Source organism: Argentina silus (genome assembly GCF_951799395.1).
Source record: "Argentina silus genome assembly, chromosome: X".
In the NCBI taxonomy this organism is placed as follows: domain Eukaryota; kingdom Metazoa; phylum Chordata; class Actinopteri; order Argentiniformes; family Argentinidae; genus Argentina; species Argentina silus.
In genome coordinates, this window is record NC_139653.1 from 45,164,761 (window position 1) to 45,183,498 (window position 18,738).

The window sequence follows — 18,738 nt, forward strand, 5'->3', positions numbered from 1 at the left end:
AATTAATTTTTTGTCCTGTCGTGGTCATCTCTCTACCTCTCTGTCACTCTCTCTCTGTCTACTCTCTCTCTATTAGAATGTAATATTTTTCTATGAAGTATTTGCGTTGTAATAGTTAAGTATACAGTATTATTAAAACCTCATTTGATTCATTCTATTTGACCATTTTTGCACTAAATCAGCATAAACTCAACAATTCTTTGCACATAGTGATAATTACATTGGAGTCAGATTATCAATATCAGATATGCTTTGCTATTAACAAAATATAGCCAAAAGTCTCAGCCAAACCTTTGCATGGAAACTGACATTATTATAAATTGATCTACATCATCCATCTGTTGATAATAGTTGTGCTATATATTAACAGTTACCATCCAGACTGCCCATCAACCACTCTCTGGACATCCTGAAATTAAACCACATAAAAAAAATTCTTAACTGGTCACAGTGGGTTTTTAGTTTTTTATTTAAAACCCTTGTGTTAATATTGAATGACCTGCAATGCACTGTGTAACCAACGAATGTACAGAATGTGTGTGTGGACAGTCTGTATCTGTAGTATCTGTATGATACATCTCATCTGGATGATGGGAAGTGTTGGCCGAACTTTTGGCAAACAAACACGTTTCAGGCCTTACCGCTTATCACTGTTAATTACAGATCTCTGCCCCTCTATTTCGGTAATTTTGGTAATACATTAAAAAGAATAAGAGCAGCATCAATTAAAGGCTAGTCTATAACAATGAGTTTTAAGAAGAGATTTAAAAGAAAATACATCTTGCTAGCCTAATATCCTCTGGCAGGTCGTTCTAGGGGCTCTAATAGCAAAGGCACGGTCATCTTTTGTCAATGGACTCGACTCTGAAACAGCCAGAAGGGCTTGAGGACGTTAGGCTGCACGGAGGCTCGTAGGAGGTTAAAAGGTCAGAAATATAGCCAGGTGCCAGACCCAGCCGAGCCTTAAAAGTTATTAGTAAAATCTTAAAATCAAAATACTTTTTTATTGAGGGAAGAATAGAGGGAGTTACAATAATCTAAATGAGATGAGATTAATGCATGGATTACTTTTTCTAGATTGGCAAATGACAAGAAAGGCTGCATTTTGGAAATGTTTCTCAACTGATAAAAACATGATGGGACAACTGTTTTGATTTGTTTCGCAAAATTGAGGTTTGCATCAAAAATCACCCACTAGCTGATGATTTCACGTTGGCAGACAGACAGCCAAGACTGTCCTGTGTTGCTACCGTGGAGCTAAGAGGGCCAAGTATGACTACCTCAGATTTACTGTCATTCAGTTCAAAGTTCTGGGACATCCAACATGTAATATATTCAAAGCAATCATTAAGGAAAGCTAAACTGGACAAATCAAGGGGTTTAATGGGAAGATATAACTGGGTGTCATCCACATAACAGTGAGGAAATATTGTGTTTGCAGATAATCTGGCCTGGTGAAAATTGGCCTTAAAAGTGAACACCAAAGTTGTTTGTTTCCATTACTTCCTTTAGTAGTCTAGTAGGGACAATATCTAGGGGACAAGAAGAAGATTTCATGTGTGATATAATCTTAATAAGGGTTTCATCTGATACAGGAACAAATGAATCCAGGTTTGCTTCCAATTGGTAAGTAAAAGTCAGGTCATGTATGGGAGGGATGATCTGGTCTCTGATATATAGAATTTTCTTAATAAAAAATTGCAAGAAGTTTCACTTTCTTCGGGAGAATGGTTTGCAACATTGTTTGGTGGGGCATTTACAATTCTGTTGATAGTACTAACCAGTATTCGTGGATTATGAGAGTTTTCGGAGATCAGTTTACAGAAATACTTTTCTAATGCTTTCTTTGCAGAAGCATTAAATCCCTTCAACAGATCCTTCAAACGAATATGAAAAATGTTGAGTCTACAGGCCTTTCTACACTCCCTTATTAAGGCGCGGGTGCTTTCATTTAGCCAGGGAGTGGCTCTGTCCAACATTTTTTCTTGGTCTTAAAGGGAGTCACAGCGTCTAGGGTTACCTGACATATACTATTAAAACTATCTAACAGATCAACAGTCTGATGGGAGGGAACGGGAGCTGTTGAAGTGGCAATACTGTTTGAAAAGGCCTCTGAAAATGTACTGGCTGTAGCAGAGTTAAGGAAGCGAGATCGAACAGGAATATCCTGGATAGTGGGTGCCGTGAGCAAAAATACATTAAACAGAATAACTTTATGGTCAGGCACATGAATATCTTTTGTCTCTACATCATTAATAGTAAGACGAGAGGACATCACTTTTTTTCACATAAAAAATGTCATCTTTTGGTTCTCATAGACCTCCATGCTACACTTTCAAGTTTGTAACGTTTAAAAAGTTTAATAGGTATCAAAACCAAAAGTCATAGCAACACGAGTTAGACCTCTCCGCACATTTTAAAGTTGGATTGGTGTGAATAACTTAAAAGTTCCAGGAGGAGTAGCAGGTGGAAGAATTGTAATAATAACTAGAAAAATAAGTTCCAGTTCCTTTCTGAAGCAAGCCCACCTAATAAATAAACTTCCCTAAATATTTGACTGTTTGATGGCATCCAGTATAAAATAGTTCTTAGTTCTATAGCACTTAAAGGGACAATCTGGGATTGGTATTCATACATTTTTGGACTTTAAATTAATGATATTTAGCCACTGATTCTTGAAGAATAAATGCTTCATAAGCTTATGCCTTCTCCATCAAAAACAAACATATAAGCTTGTTTTACTCACTTATTTAGTGAACACATATTAGGCAATCATTTGTAGCTTATAAGTGTTTGCTTTCTACCCAATTCCTGCAGACACCCACACACACACACACCCACACACACCCACACAACAATGTTAGGCAAGGTTGGCCTTGAGGTTATGACGACTAGCCAGTAACCTCAAGGTCGATGTGAGCCAGTGATTGGAGGGTTGCTGAAATCACATCTAGCTGGCCAACTACTAGATGAGAATAAGAAAACACTGGATAATACAGTAAATGGCTAGTTGTAGTGTTGTCCTCTGGCACCACCTGCTGGCCTAATTTTGACAGATAACAGCCAGGGTTCAAACCATGTCATGTGTGTGCCACAAGACTGTTACCCCACTGAGCTGAAACCTAAGCAATAGCTCGGGGAGCTAACACACACTTCAGATCTTCAGGCAAGGTTACTAATCATACAGTACAAGCTTGGTTCACTGACCCAGCGCAGTTATGTTGGTCCATATGCAGTCCTGAAGACAATGGACCTGTCAATCAACATTGAGCTCTGTCAAGCAAAGCACTGACATTGACAACTGTTAGTCAATCATTTACGAGGCTATTACTTCAGCTGTTAAAGTACCTCTGCTTTTTTGATATAAAAAGAGCTTAGTGGACACTACAGTATAGGCAGGGACAGGGTCTGACCTGGTGGCACATCTGTCATGTTTACTTGTGGGATTCAGGTGTGGAGATGGATTCTCTTTGTCTGTTTTCACTGGCTTTGTGTCTGTCAGCAAACCCCAAAACCGTAAGTAACCCTGCATTGTAAATCTTTGACAATGTGGAGTTTACAGCTGTGTGTGTGTGGTCTCTGTAGGGTTTACAGCGATATGTGTGTCGTCTCTGTAGGCTTTACATGGTGGGCATCCCTGCAGTCATCAAAGCAGGCTCCGAGGTCGAGCTTTGTGCCACCCTACTGCAGCCCAACGAGAACCTGGTCATGACCATCTCTCTGGACACTGACGAGCAGAACAACATCCTTTTCCAGGAGACTTCTGACCAAGAGTTTTACCGCTGCTTTCGGTTTCAGGTCAGTCCACGGCTGTCAGGTCCAGGAGACATAAAGTAGCGTTCCCTTTTGGAGATTATAGTTCTCATCTTAATGCATCTCTGGAGTTACAGTTCAATGCCAAGTTATGGGTCATGATCACTGTGGTGTCCTACCGTGGCCCTTCTGGTGTTCCTGGTGATCTCTACCTGGTTTTGATTCGATATTGATGTTGATGTTGGTAAAACCTTTGAACAGTGTGTTGATCCATACACTCTATCTCCCTGACAGGCCCCTTCAGTGCAGAATGAGGTGATTCAAAATTTCAAGGTGGAGGTTCGTGGTGACACATTTCTGTCCACAGAGCAAAGGAGAGTCAAGATCAAACCCTACAGTCCAATGACATTTGTCCAGACGGATAAACCAATCTACCTTCCAGGACAAATAGGTAATAACTGTATAGGCTTATTGTAATGATAGATGGAGTACATCTTTGTTGAAAATGTCTCTCTCAAATGTCACAATATTCAGTATAACTGTAATAGTGATATTTTGTAATAGTAATATCCAAGTTAACAGATCAGTAAATGGTCAGTAACAGAGTAACTGCACATTGTTTAGTTTTTTTGCTTCAACATTGAGTGCTTCTAAAGTGTCTTTTGTTGCGTTTCTACAGTACATTTTAGAGTTGTCACCTTGGACACTAGTTTGCGACCTGTCAATCAGCAGGTGAGTGTTGGAAATGTTTAACTTGGAAACCTCTGTTTACATTGGTTTGTTTGGACGTCCATTAGATCAGTATTCTACACAAACAAGTAGATACAAGAATTACAAGAATCACAATGTGAGCACTATTGTTGGTGAGAAGATCCATCAGGTATCTATAGCAGTGGAGGCTGGTGGAGGTAGAAATCGGAGGACAGGCTCATTGGACTGCATTTAGAGGAATGAGGAATGGTATCGTGTGGATGATGGCATTCCTGATTCAATTACATGCATGACAATGAGCCGTCCTCTGATTTTTACCTCCACCAGCCTCCACTGATCTACAGTATAGAAACATTGTGTAACAAAAAACATTATTCAAGTGTCACATAACGCAACTGCAGTGATGAATAAATCTATCAGTTAAAGTTACTGTGTTGATTTCAGATGCCTGCTGCTCTTTAGCCTGTGTTGTCTGTTTGATCAGGCTGCACAAACAACTCAAAGTTGAAGCTCTCAACACAAAAAGTACATTTAGGGTCAAAAGTCAAAAGTACATATAGAGTCAAAAGTACATATAGAGGTCCTCTAAGTAAACCTGTGTGGGCTGATATGAAGGACTTCAAACATTCACCATAGTTTCTCAAGTGACCTGACCAGGAAAAAATCCTGGCCCTAACAATGAGGCTTCATTCATACTGTATAGGTCTGATTGGAATGTGATGCATTGTTGAGACATTTAGAGGCTACTGAGTAAAAGCCCCATGACAGCACTTGCCTGAAGAAGACGACACGTGTTGCATGCACCATGTACTGTACTGTAGCCAATGCTTTGTCTCTGTGTCTATATATTATGAAGTGAGTCCACGTTCAAACTGTCTATGCGTGAGTCAACAACTTCAATTCATATTTGTATATGCAAGGATTCCCCCTTTTTTGTATGTTTGATTTACGCTTTAAAGGAGAAATTAAGTGTAGTAAACCCCTGCATGTCATCACTGCACTGAGGAGGACCAGACCTGCATTGGGAGAGGTGCAGGTAGAAATAGTACCTGATGTGACTGACGTTCACACTTCTACTAGTTGTACAAGTCTACACTCTTTTGTTGCTATTTGGGAAATGTTAGAGTGATTGAACTTTAACCTATGACATCTGTGTTTGCCCTCTACAGTATGACATTGTGGAGATTGAGGTAAGACTCTGTAGTTCTTTCTCTTGATGATGAGTGTCACTGTCAATACTGTAGCCTATATTGTACTCTACAACATAAGGCATCTTATTCCATTAGCACAAGTGAATGGCTTGACTGGTCATCATATCCACATTTCAGTGTGTTACCAGGTAATTAACTGTTGAACCTCCATCAGGTTATTGTTTTTACAATCTTTTTTGTACACCATAGGATATACATCGCAACAGGATTGGACAGTGGGTGAACACCACTTCCAATGGCAAAATATTGCAACTTTCTCACCCCTTGAACTCTGAGGCACCTATGGGAACCTATTATGTTATTGTGTGGATCAGTGGGAAAAAAATACACCATCACTTCAAAGTAGAACAGTATGGTAAGTTGAGCTGTTGTACTTGTTGTGCAAGCTACTTTCTTTCACCTTTCATATGTATCATGCATTGAATTAGTTCATCAATATCCTATATATGTATATATAGGATGTATTAATATATGATGTTAATATCTGTGCTCACTGATGTGTCTTATCTTTAGTTTTGCCAAAGTTTGACATAAAACTGGATGCAACTAAAGAAATCAGCATTGGTCAAGAGGAATTCAAGGTTAAAGTGTGTGCCACGTAAGTCTACAGTACCTTAGTGTTTTGCAGTTCACAACACAATGAGATACTAAGAAAGACAGGTGTTATTCTTTTTTTTATTGCATTCAAATATGAACTCTACTACGTGTCACTATTAACCCCAGAGACTTCAACCAAAACGTCGGTTATGATTTTAGATAGATTGCAATGACCGATTGAAAACAGATGAGAGAGGAGAATGTTAAATCCACAATCTGTTGTTGTTGTGATTATTTTCCTAACTAGGTACACATATGGCCAGCCAGTCCCTGGTACAGCAGAGTTAGGGCTGTGTCGACCTGCATCGTACCATTATTCGATACCCATGAGATTTGATCCAGACACTCAGCAAGGAGTTCCTGAATTTGTACCCCCCTGCCACACTGCATCAGTAGAGGTCTGTTTACCCCCCTGAAACTAGCATCACCAGGGGGCGAGTTTCTCAGAACATTTAACCCTCATCAAAATGATGCCCCATTAGATTTGGTGCCTGTCTTGTTTTGTTATGGAATATACATGATAGCATATCCAGTGGTATGCTACAGTATGTGACCATACTGATGTTTACTGGATTCCATGACATTTGTTGAAAATGTTACTTTTTATTGAAGGTAAACTGAATCTAATGGGGGAACTTAAATATTAAAATAACACAGGATCATTTTGATCCATTCTGCAAAAACTGGCCCCAGAAAGTGGCTTTGGTCAACATCTCAACTTTGTATGTGGTTGAAGTTAAAAACAATATTTTTTAAATTGTTTGCATTTCCCAGTTGGACCAATCTGGCTGTGGCTCCTATGTCTTCAACATGTCAATTTTCACAAAAATCGATCAGAAAATTCTCCAAGACACCCTTCACCTCAATGCCAAAGTAGAGGAGGAGGGAACAGGTAAGGCATTCTGACATCAGTTCAGAGATGGAAAAAAATGCATTCTAAATCTTAGTTGATTTAAAACCTGTTCCGTTTTGTAACAATGAACAACATTGCCCAAGAACTGTGATAACTGAGTAATAACAGTTTTACTCCATGGATATTGAGCAACGTAATTGAATGCATTTCCGATCAATACTGTATGTTTAATATTCAGAGGGAGAGGAGATGAGTGGAATGTTTGATCAGAGCATGAGAAATGGACCAGCTGTTATAAATGGACCAGCTGTTATAATGTTTCAGCTGTTATAAATGGACCAGCTGTTATAAATGGACCAGCTGTTATAATGTTTCAGCTGTTATAAATGGACCAGCTGTTATAAATGGACCAGCTGTTATAATGTTTCAGCTGTTATAAATGGACCAGCTGTTATAATGTTTTCACTTAACAGGTGTTTCTCAATTAGTATTACATTATAATGTTTCCCCTTGACAGGTATTTCACGATCACAAGAGAAACGCATTTCACTCTCCTTTGTTATTGGAAAGCTTTCATTTGTTGAGACTCCTAAGATTTATGAGCATGGATCATTTGTAGAGGGCAAGGTTAGTCCAAATATAATTGACTTTACTTTACTTTGCTGTTGTACGTTTACACTATGATGAATGTTGTGTCAGTTTACCATGTGTTACCATGTGAGTATCCTGTTTCACTTGATAGGACACATAGCATTGAAATGTATGACATGAATGAGATCCCCCTTTTCCTCAGGTTAAAGTGGTTCACTACAATGACACACCAATGGCTGACAAGTTAGTCTACTTGTTTGAGGGTGAAAGGTGGTCAACCAAACATCTACAGAACCTAACCACAGACAGTGATGGCATTGCCAGTTTCTCTCTCAATACAACTGATATGCCTAAAGAGGATCTTTCACTTACAGTAAGTGTGATTGATTCCTATTTTGGGGAAAAGACGGCCCTAAACATGCATTAGGACTAATTCAATTATTCCTCCCTTTGTTACTTTACAGATTAGCATCACACAAGAATTAGAGAATTATGCATATAGGTCCCCATTTTTTGCCAAAGGGGAACACACAATCTCCTTGATCCAGCCTGCCTCCACACACAGTAAAACAGCCAGCTATCTGGAAATACAGAAGAAAGACCAATCACTGGCATGTGAGGGAGAAGAGTCAATCAGCATTGAGTACACCATCGTTGGGGAGACCGTGGCCAGGGGCTCTATGGATCTGTTCTTCCTGGTGAGTAACATCAGGACCGAGCTGTAACAACCATATAATTAGAAGGAATAGAACAGACATTCTCTACTGGATTGACCTTTGCTGGGACCATATATACTGAAAAATGTGTGCAATCACTGCAATGTAAGTCGCTTTGGATTAAAGCGTCAGCTAAATGGCATATATATATATACCTCTCACCCTCTCTGTCCCTCTTCTAGGTCTTATCCAGAGGGGCCATTGTCCAGCAGGGACGCATGAAGGTTGATGTACTAGACAGTCCAGGTGAGAGAGGAGGATTCTCCCTCAGAAAAGGATTGTTAGAGTGTTTGGAGGTGTACTGTATGATGATGTTGACATGCTCTCTGATGTTGCAGTAACCTCGGGGGAAATCACCTTAAAGTTGGCAGTGTCTTCAGATATGGCCCCGGTGATGCAGGTCCTGGTGTACACCATCTTACCCAGCGAGACTGTCATCGTTGACAGCATGGACTTCCCCATTGAGAAATGCTTCAAGCACAAGGTGTGTGTGTGTGTGTGTGTCTGTGTGTGTCTGTGTGTGTCATAGACATAAGTATTAGATATCAATGTAGATGTACAGTCGAAGTGGTCTCTTTTCATAAAATAAACAGAAAGGGCGTTATGGCAGTGAGCAGTGAGACACCTCATGTGTGATGTGTGTCAGTTCTCTCCCTCCAAAGCTGATGCTCTTTATGTGATGTGTGTGTCAGGTGTCGGTCCAGTTCTCTCCCTCCAAGGCAGTCCCAGGGGAGGAGAACACCCTGCAGCTGTCTGCTCTGCCGGGCTCCCTTTGTGGCCTCAGCGCTGTGGACCAGAGTGTTCTGATCAAGGAGCCAGGCATGAAGCTGGATGTTGACACGGTAATGGAGTGACGTTGATGGAGATTAACAAAGGAGATTACATTAGTTCATATAAATGTGTCATGTGATAGCACTTCCATTTATAAAGGTTTTATAAGTAGTTTATTGACTGTTTATCATTCTGTGATAGACTCTTGATAGGTCATAGTAAGCAATGCCTGCACTGTCATTCATGTTTTATAATGTGTTGATAAATGCTTGCAATGTGCACATCATGTTAGAAACTCTCTGTAAAACTTTAATGAATAAGTTATCCTTTTTATTTCTTATCTTATTTATTTATCTTTTTATTGTCATCAAAGGTAATGGAGCTCATTTTCCACATCAACAGCTGACCTAAATACTCAAATGGAATGGAACACGACGAGAAACAGTTAATATTAAATTCATCTGGTAATTCCATCTCTTTCTTTTATTCCATAGATATTCGCTTTGTTACCAGTGACGAAGGTATCACCTATTTCATATGATCTTGAAGATCCTGTCACGTGTTTACCTGTGAGAACCAGAAGATCTGAACCATTATACCCAGGACGACCACGCCCAGGACATGGTGACAAAAAAGATGCTCATGAGGTTTTTCAGGTAAATTATTTTATCTTGTTTTCAACCAATATCTTAAATCTCTCTGCTGTTGTAAGAATACATCAGTAACTTTACTGTTACCCTGTTTTTATCTTGATAAGTGAAGAAGAATTGAGATGTTTGGAATCAGAAGGGTATACAAAATAGAACTATTATTATTATAAACACAAATATTTAAATGTATTGCTGTATGTCAAATTGAGCCTTAGATTTCTGTTGCCTATTACAGCACCACCTATAGGCCAATGGGTGCCATTTATGGTTTTGGAGGACAGGGGCACATGAACTTCAATATGGCCAATTACAACATGTTTCGCCAATCAGTTCTTCCAATATATGACCAACAGCAGAAGAATAAGAATTCTAACAATTACAAAAGGGTTTCAACAATTCGTGTTTGAACCCCAAATAAATATTAGACTAAAAGTTTAAACTCTCATTTATGTAGTAATGTGTGTTTTATTGCTGTTGAATTTCATTTCTTAAGAAAATGGGACTGAAGATGGCAACTAATTTGGTTATCAGAACACCTTCCTGTCTAAAGTATAAGGGGAAAGAGTATTATCATCAGATACGTGAGTTTTGCTCCTCCGGCTCTCATCATCGACACCTATTATATGTAACTGGACGAAATTCAAGATGTCAGTTTGTTATGCTAATATTTTAATGATGTTGCAGATATAGCCTATAGGATGCAGACTGGAATGTATCACATGGAAGGAGCACCCGGGGTAGGATATTCTTCATCACCACCACCGATACAGACAGTCCGTACATTCTTCCCTGAGACATGGATATGGGACCTTGTAGAAGTGGGGTATGTAGCCGAACCTACACAACAATTGTGTTCTAAACTGATAGCTCACCGAGCCGAAGTCTCACATGAAAGCATAGTGGTTTTTTCATTTACCAAACTAAATAATTTGTATCTAAGATTATCAAAAGAAACAATGATCCTCAGAACAAGCTTGTTTTAAAAAGTCCTGACACCATTATATAGAGTCGTTTTTTTTTGTTTTTTTTTACATAACCTAGAAGGGGACAAGAGATGTGCTGATTCCAGTTGTGTAATTGCCGTCATCTGTGGTACTGTATGACCTGATGTGTTTGTCTCTAGAGAGTCAGGCTCAACCGACATCCCCCTCACTGTCCCAGACACCATCACCACCTGGGAGACGGAGGCTTTCTGCTTGGCCCCTGATGGCTTTGGTCTGGCTCCTCGCACGGAGCTCAAAGTCTTCCAACCCTTCTTCTTGGAGCTCACCCTGCCCTACTCCATCATCCGGGGCGAGCACTTTGAGCTGAAGGCCACAGTCTTCAACTACCTGCCCAAGTGCATCATGGTACTGTTTGTGTTACACTAGAACGTCAGCGGAACCAAATGACGGCGCTCAGAGATGGTGGGGTTTAGCCCGAAGGCGTATTTAATAATAGAGGGGGAAAAGGGGTAGGGGAGAGAAGTATAATCCAAAAGAGTAGTCGTGGGTCGGTCCAGGTTTCGGCAGGCAGGCGGGTAGTCGGACAAGCAGGGGGTTCGGTAGGCAGGCGGGTAGTCAGACGAGTGAAGATCAGGCAGGGTTTATGTAGGGTGCTGATTGGGGATGTGTCGCAGGTGTGTTGATTGGGGATCGGGTCCGCTGTCGACTGGGAAGACGCTCCAGTGATGACCGCCGCGGCCTTGAGGTGGTGCCAGACGGTTGTTTGGGAGGGGGAACCGTAACAGTTTACACTGCATCCAGAGTGGAGCTCTGTGTTGTGTTTACACTGACTCTTTTACATTTGATACATAATAGTGTTGTGATATTTATTATTATTATTATTTTGTTTATTAAAGAATTCCAGATGAATATGACAACGTTTTTGTATACCTCACGCAACACGCCACAGAACAATGTAGATGATTTTAAAGCAATAGAGAACAACCTTGGTGTTTACCACAATTCAAAGAAAAGTTCAACTGTATCAATTGACCATTAAGACCCGCGTTTATATGTTCAATTGATTCCAAAGAAGTTTATTTTCTCATTGTTCATTTGGAGTAACATTCTTTTTTCCACATTGTCTGACAAGTGGTCTTCTCCGGCAGGTTTCTGTGACTCCAGCTCCTTCCTTAGACTACACTCTCACACCCATGTCTGGTGTCCAGTACTCATCCTGCCTGTGCGCCAATGGAAGAAAGACCTTCAGCTGGACATTAGTCCCATCTGCCCTGGGTGAGTCTCCAGCCTCCATCTGACCTTCATCTGACCTTCACCCTGCAGAATGAATGTTAAGTCAGCCAGGGTTTCCCATAGACTTACTAGCTTCGTTGGGTCTAAATCAAAGGATAAAATTGCCCATATCCCAAATAACACTGCTGATCCAGTCATCATAAAATCACGCAAACCCTGACAGATATATGGATGGCATCATCATTACCAGACATATGGATGGCATTATCATTACCAGACATATGGATGGCATTATCATTACCAGACATATGGATGGCATTATCATTACCAGACATATGGATGGCATCATCATTACCAGACATATGGATGGCATTATCATTACCAGATATGCTTTGTTGACTCTGTAACAGTAACCGTCAGTCCTGCATGGTGTCCTCTGTAGATGCTGTCTCAAGAGTGACTGACTCTGTGTGTAAATGTGTGTAGGGGTTCTGAACGTGTCTGTGAGCGCAGAGGCTGTGGCGTCACATGTTGCATGTGACAATGAGATTGTGAGTGTACCGGAGAGAGGTCGCATCGATGTAGTCACACGCACTCTGGTGGTGCAGGTAGGTACAGGTGTAGTGAAATATATTAAACAGACCAAACTAAAAACAAGCCTTTTGATTTTGTGTTATGACAACACAAAATAATTGTCTCAATGAAGATGAATATCACTGGCTATAATGGTCTTGTTTCCATAGGAAGTTGAAAGTGTAACTGCTCTCTCTCTCTCTCTCTCTCTCTCTCTCTCTCTCTCTCTCTCTCTCTCTCTCTCCCTCTCTCTCTCTCTCTCTCTCTCAGGCTGAAGGAACTGAGCAGACCAACACCTACAGCTGGTTGATGTGTCCAACTGATGGTCAGTGTTTTAACGTACAAATAAGGTGAACAGCCAAGGTGGGATAGAGGGCAACCTTGGCTGGTAGATAGATTTCTATCTATCTATCTATCTGTCTATCTGTCTATCTGTCTGTCTGTCTGTCTGTCTGTCTATCTATCTATCTATCTATCTATCTATCTATCTATCTATCTATCTATCTATCTATCTATCTATCTGTCTGTCTGTCTGTCTGTCTGTCTATCTATCTCTGTCTCTTCATCTTTCTAATCTCTCTTGGCTGTGCCCCTGGTAAATACTGTATGTTTGTCCTCTCCCTCCTTTGTTGTGACCCTGGCAAAGATGTCTGTCCTTCCCTCTCTGTCTTGACGGACTCTCTCTTTCTGTTTCCAGGTGAAGCTCTGACAGAGGAGGTGGAGCTACATCTCCCCAAGGTTGTGATTGATGGATCTGCCAGAGCTTCCCTCTCAGTCCTGGGTAAAACAAACTGCCATATGTTTGTGAGTTTAGAGATGTCCAATGGTGCTGGTGATTAAAGCATCAGTTCTCCAGTGAGTCTCACATGTCATGTTTCTCAATAGGAGACATCCTGGGCCGGGCCCTTCAGAACCTGGATGGGCTGTTGAAGATGCCGTATGGGTGTGGGGAGCAGAATATGGCCCTCCTGGCCCCCAATATCTACATACTGGAGTATCTGAGGAACACACAGCAGCTCACTTCAGCCATCCAGGACAAGGCCACCCGCTTTCTGACTAGTGGTGAGAGTCTGCAATGCTAATGATTCCTACAGTTGAGATATTTCCACATCTATAATGATAGCTACAGCATAGACACTCCCTCATCTATGGAAATGTTGTTCACCCTAAAACACAGGTTACCAGCGACAGTTGAACTACAAGCATTATGATGGTGCCTTCAGCACATTTGGACAAGGCTCTGGTAACACTTGGTGAGAACTCTGATGGCAGCATGTTTTGCACATAAAGTGACATACGATTGCTGTGTTTTGTCTGTAGTGTTTTCCTTTCATTTGTAATAGCTAATAATACGGTATTGTGTCTGAAAATCCAAACTGGTTTTTGCAATAATGCTCATTCTGAATTGACATGCATTAAAGACAGATCATTGAAATACAGATTTCTTCTTTCCTCAGGTTGACTGCTTTTGTCTTCAGATCTTTTGGCAGAGCAAAGTCATTCATCTATATTGACCCAGAAAGAATAACGGAATCCAGAATCTGGTTGGAGAAACAACAAAAACCAGATGGCTGTTTCAAAAGCTTAGGGAAACTCTTTAATAACAGAATGAAGGTACTTTTAGCTATTTTATTTCTACTGCTGAGCTAAAGCCCAGGCATTAGCTTGGTGATCTAACACAGGTCTTCAGGTATCGGGCAAGGTTACTTATGTGAGCATGGTTCGTAGAACCACTTCCATTACACAATATCTAGTACTATGTACACGGCGTGATGACCTCATATTCCACAGGGAGGAGTGACTGATGACGTGACTCTGACAGCCTACATCACTGCTTCAATGCTTGAGCTGAATGTGTCAGTGTCGGTAAGTAGACGCTCTGGACAACTCATTTAGCCTGCTCTCCTGTATGCAGACTAGAGCACACTCTTGACGTCTTAATTCACAGTGAAAGGAATTAAAGTTTTGAATTGTATTGCGTTGTTAACGTATAGTAGAGGTACAGGCTGGTAGACATTGTGTTTATTTGTGTATAGTAGCATGTAGCATGTCCTTCTATGATGTTATATCTCCTGTGTTTCTCTATGATGCTGTGCTGTAGGATCCTGTCATGAACAACAGCCTGTCTTGCCTGAGGAACTCCACCAGTGACTTGAGCAACACCTACACTACAGCTCTCCTGGCCTACACCTTCACTCTGGCAGGGGAAATGGAGACCCGGGACCTGCTTCTACAGCACCTGGACAAAATGGCCTCCACTGAGGGTGAGCCCTGCTCTGATGGGCTACTGACCAAAGATACCAGCCCTCATTGCACTTCTGCTTCAGCCCTAATGGTTCTGATCACTACTTGATCATAGAAATTCACACAAAGTGAAGAGTAAAATGTTACACAAACGCTGTGCAAATGGTTAAACTAAAGCCCAGAGTCTCAAATGTAAAAATCAAATTAAATCAAAATGTATTTGTCACTTATATCGCATACAGTTGTAATAGACAAAGTGAAATGTTTTGGGATCTTGCTCCACGCTCAACAACAGCAGCAACAACAATTCAATAATATGTAATAAAAAGTGACAAAAGTGACAATAAAGTCTATCTGTGGGTGTGGGTGCATGTGTGTGTGTGTATGTATGTGTGCGTGCATGTGTGTGTGTGTGTGTGTGTGTGTATGTGTGTTCCTGCATCCTCAGGGGGTCTTCTCCACTGGTCTCAGACCTCCTCAAAGACGTCTGCTTCTCTGGAGGTGGAGATCAGCTCCTACGTGCTGCTGACTGCTCTCAGTGCCTCCCCTCTGACTACCGCAGACCTGGGCTATGCCTCCCGCATCGTCAGGTGGCTGGTACGCCAGCAGAATGCCTACGGAGGCTTCTCCTCCACACAGGTAACTACTCTGCTTCCCAAACAGCTGCTCTATGGAGTCTTTGACATTTGACCAGTTCTGAAATAGAGCTGACAAAGAGGCTCACTGTTTTCCACATGGTTCCTATTTGTGATAATTACTGTAATGTGTGTGTGTGTGTGTGTGTGTGCGCGTGTGTGTGTGCGTGTGTGTGGGTGTGTGTGTGTGTGTGTGCGTGCGTGTGGGTGTGTGCGTGTGGGTGTGTGCGTGTGTGTGTGTGTAGGACACAGTGGTGGCACTCCAGGCTCTGGCTCTCTACTCAACTCTGGTGTTCAGTCCAAAGGGTGCCAGCACAGTAACAGTCCAGTCTCCCAGTGGGGAAGTGCACCTCTTAGACGTGAACAACAGCAACAAGCTTCTCTACCAGCAGAGGGTGCTGCAGGACGTGTCAGGGAAGTACAGCCTGGAGGTGAAGGGCAGTGCTTGTGCCTCAGTGCAGGTTAGTGGAGCAGCTCCCCTCCTGGTTCTAAAACCTCACTTTGACAGTGATCTGTCTTATTAATTATTTATTTACTTTCTTCTGTAATACTTCCTGTCTCTAACTTTTTAAATGTGAATATTTCCATTTTATGAAATGTCTGTGTACATTTACTTCTCAGTGAAATGGTTACTATTCAAGTTTATAATTGTTTACATTTCTACCAAATTAGAATAGTTTGCTCTTCCATGTTATGAAATATTGGCATCTGCAGAGGGTGGGTTGGCTTAACCTTCCGTGTTTCCCAGATGGCTGTTCACTACAACATCCCTACTCCCACTGACAGCACTACACTCAGCATCCAGGTTAAACCAGAGGCTGACTGCAACAGCAACTCTCGGAGGCCAAGACTCACCCTGAAATTCCAATCCCTGTAAGAATGACTGACCCACTCATGTAGAATCTCAATGCTTTGAGTGATGGCAGTAGACATTTCACAATACGTATATGACATCATTGGTAGTGGCCATTCAAATTCTCAGGTCACATTATGAGTTACAGGATGGCATGCACAGGAATGATCTTTGAATCAGGCAACTGTTACATTAGAGCATTTGTTTCTGGGGAAAGACTAGACTAGACCAATAAATATTTTCATTATATGGTTGTATCTTGGCTTCAGTAACAGTAAGTAAACTCAACCTGTTATTATTGCATGCTCTTGTCAACCTTAAACTTTGATGTAGTATCATATAATTATTTTCTCTCTCTCTTTATTTTCCCAGATATGCAGGAAAGGAGGGGACTACCAACATGGTTATTGTCGATGTGAAAATGCTGTCTGGGTTTGCCCCAGACCCAGACTCTTTGACAAATGTGAGTTTTTGTAGTTGCATGCATTCTGCATTTCGTCGTTAATCTGTGGAGACAGAACACAACATGAGTGATCAGTGAATTGTTCGTCTTTACAGCTGAAGAATGCCCTTTTGGTGGATCGTGTTGAAACCAAAGGTGATCATGTTATCGTATACCTGCGAGAGGTGAGATGATATCTCTTTGAAACAGGACAAATAAACTCACAGTAGATGGTCCTTCAAACTAACATACATCTGTTGACATCTCTGGTATCATCCAGCTGTTGATAATAGTTGTGACACATTTTTTGAACAGTTACCATCCAGCATTCCCATCAACCACTTCCTGGACATCGTACAGGACCTCCCTGTACGGAACCTAAAGCCAGCAGTGGTCAAGATCTACGACTACTACCAGCCAAGTAAACTGATATCTAAAACTCACAGCAACAGCTTGTTTATTTTATTCAACACTTGTGTTCATTTATTGAGACTAACAAACAAAATCTGTTCCATTTAGATGACCAGGCTGAGACAGAATATGTCTACCCTTGTGCTACCGGTGAGCTCCTTTAGATCTTGTTTCATTGGTTAAATATTTGCATATATACTAAACATCCATACATGTGCTAGTAATTCATAAGTTATGTATAGGTCAATGTTCCTTTACTTTTTTATTTTCGGGAAAAAATACTGAAGCTACAGTATATTCATACTGTATGAATAGCTTAAATTATGGTTTTGTTGAAGATTTCATCATTAATGCTGACTATTGTTTTGCCCTTCTGCAGATCAGAAGTGAGAAGAACATGAAATTTGAAATCATTTTTATTCTAAACAACGTAAATAAAATTCAAGTTTTCATTTAAAACCCTTGTCTTGTCTTGTGCATTTCATCCTGACACTTCTCCATGTATGTTTTGATATTGAGTGAGCTGCAATCAGATGTACTGGAACCAAAAAATGTCATCATTGTTACTTCTATAGGAAATCTATTATCCATTTCCTTTACAAATCGGCCCATGTCTGTATATCAAGCATCTAGTTATGACCCATGGTGAACTTGTGGGCTGCCCTTATAAATACATCTTTTCCAAAATGGGCTCCAGAGTGGTCCTCCTCTTTGAACGTTATACAACAGTGACACGTCATCCTGTACGCCTCTCTATGTTGATGAAACAAGATCTCTCTCTCCCATCAATAGTTGAAAATGTCCCCTTCAGTCTTCGCTTTCTTCTTGTTCCATCTGAAAACAACCTCCCCCATCTCCTCCCCCCTCTCCTCCCCCATCTCCTCCCCCCTCCATCTGTTATGTTCAAGCAGTGTTATTACATCTTTCATTCCTCTTCTGGGAATGAGAGCCATTAACATACTGTACTTTCTGTCTGTGGGACAACACAACAAAGCACAAGCACAGCACGTAAACATACTATACTCTCTGTCTGTGGGGAAAAACTGACTTCAGAAAAGCTGCAGGTACGAGGCCTAGTAAATGAAAAATACCGGATTTAAACTGAGTCCATTCATCACCTCCCACTTCAGACATCAAACAAACTAAATATGTTTCTATTCTAGTCTGATAAGATATGTAACCCGAGCATCCTAGATTAATTATTAATTATATTGTGGGGGGAAAAACACTTCAGAAAAGCTGGATGTACAAGACCTAGTAATTGAAAAATACAGTTTTTTGTACCAAGATATTGAACGGAGTGCAATTTAAATTGCTTTCCTGTTCTGATATACAACATGACTCAGACAGACAGTTCATCACCTTCCACTTCAGATGCCAAATGAACAGAATATCTTCTTATTTCTGGTCGTAGAAGATGTAACCCAAGTAACCTAGATTGGACAGTAGCACTTTAAAGCCCCCCTCCCCTCCCCTCTCCTCTCCTCCCCTCCCCTCCCCTCTCCTCCCCTCCCCTCCCATCTCTTTCGTTTGGTGCCCTGCCCAGCCCA

The 18,738-nt window shown here is 41.1% G+C and overlaps 1 protein-coding gene across 1 annotated transcript; it reads left to right on the top strand.

The window, feature by feature from the left end:
- Nucleotides 1-3,430: 3,430 nt before the first annotated feature.
- On the top strand, nucleotides 3,431-17,578 carry LOC310822420 (alpha-2-macroglobulin-like; the record flags this gene model as incomplete). The annotated part of the gene is made up of 35 exons (XM_083694758.1): nucleotides 3,431-3,516; nucleotides 3,618-3,798; nucleotides 4,048-4,204; nucleotides 4,433-4,485; nucleotides 5,634-5,654; nucleotides 5,865-6,030; nucleotides 6,189-6,273; nucleotides 6,520-6,670; nucleotides 7,047-7,164; nucleotides 7,643-7,752; nucleotides 7,919-8,089; nucleotides 8,181-8,414; nucleotides 8,615-8,678; nucleotides 8,771-8,916; nucleotides 9,125-9,274; nucleotides 10,347-10,434; nucleotides 10,538-10,676; nucleotides 10,977-11,202; nucleotides 11,946-12,072; nucleotides 12,517-12,638; nucleotides 12,874-12,928; nucleotides 13,301-13,384; nucleotides 13,489-13,665; nucleotides 13,781-13,856; nucleotides 14,061-14,217; nucleotides 14,395-14,469; nucleotides 14,705-14,867; nucleotides 15,296-15,486; nucleotides 15,728-15,943; nucleotides 16,231-16,355; nucleotides 16,708-16,798; nucleotides 16,894-16,962; nucleotides 17,093-17,198; nucleotides 17,297-17,338; nucleotides 17,568-17,578. The coding sequence occupies 35 exons, from the start codon at nucleotides 3,431-3,433 to the stop codon at nucleotides 17,576-17,578; spliced, it is 4,233 nt and encodes a 1,410-aa protein (XP_083550884.1).
- Nucleotides 17,579-18,738: the final 1,160 nt, after the last annotated feature.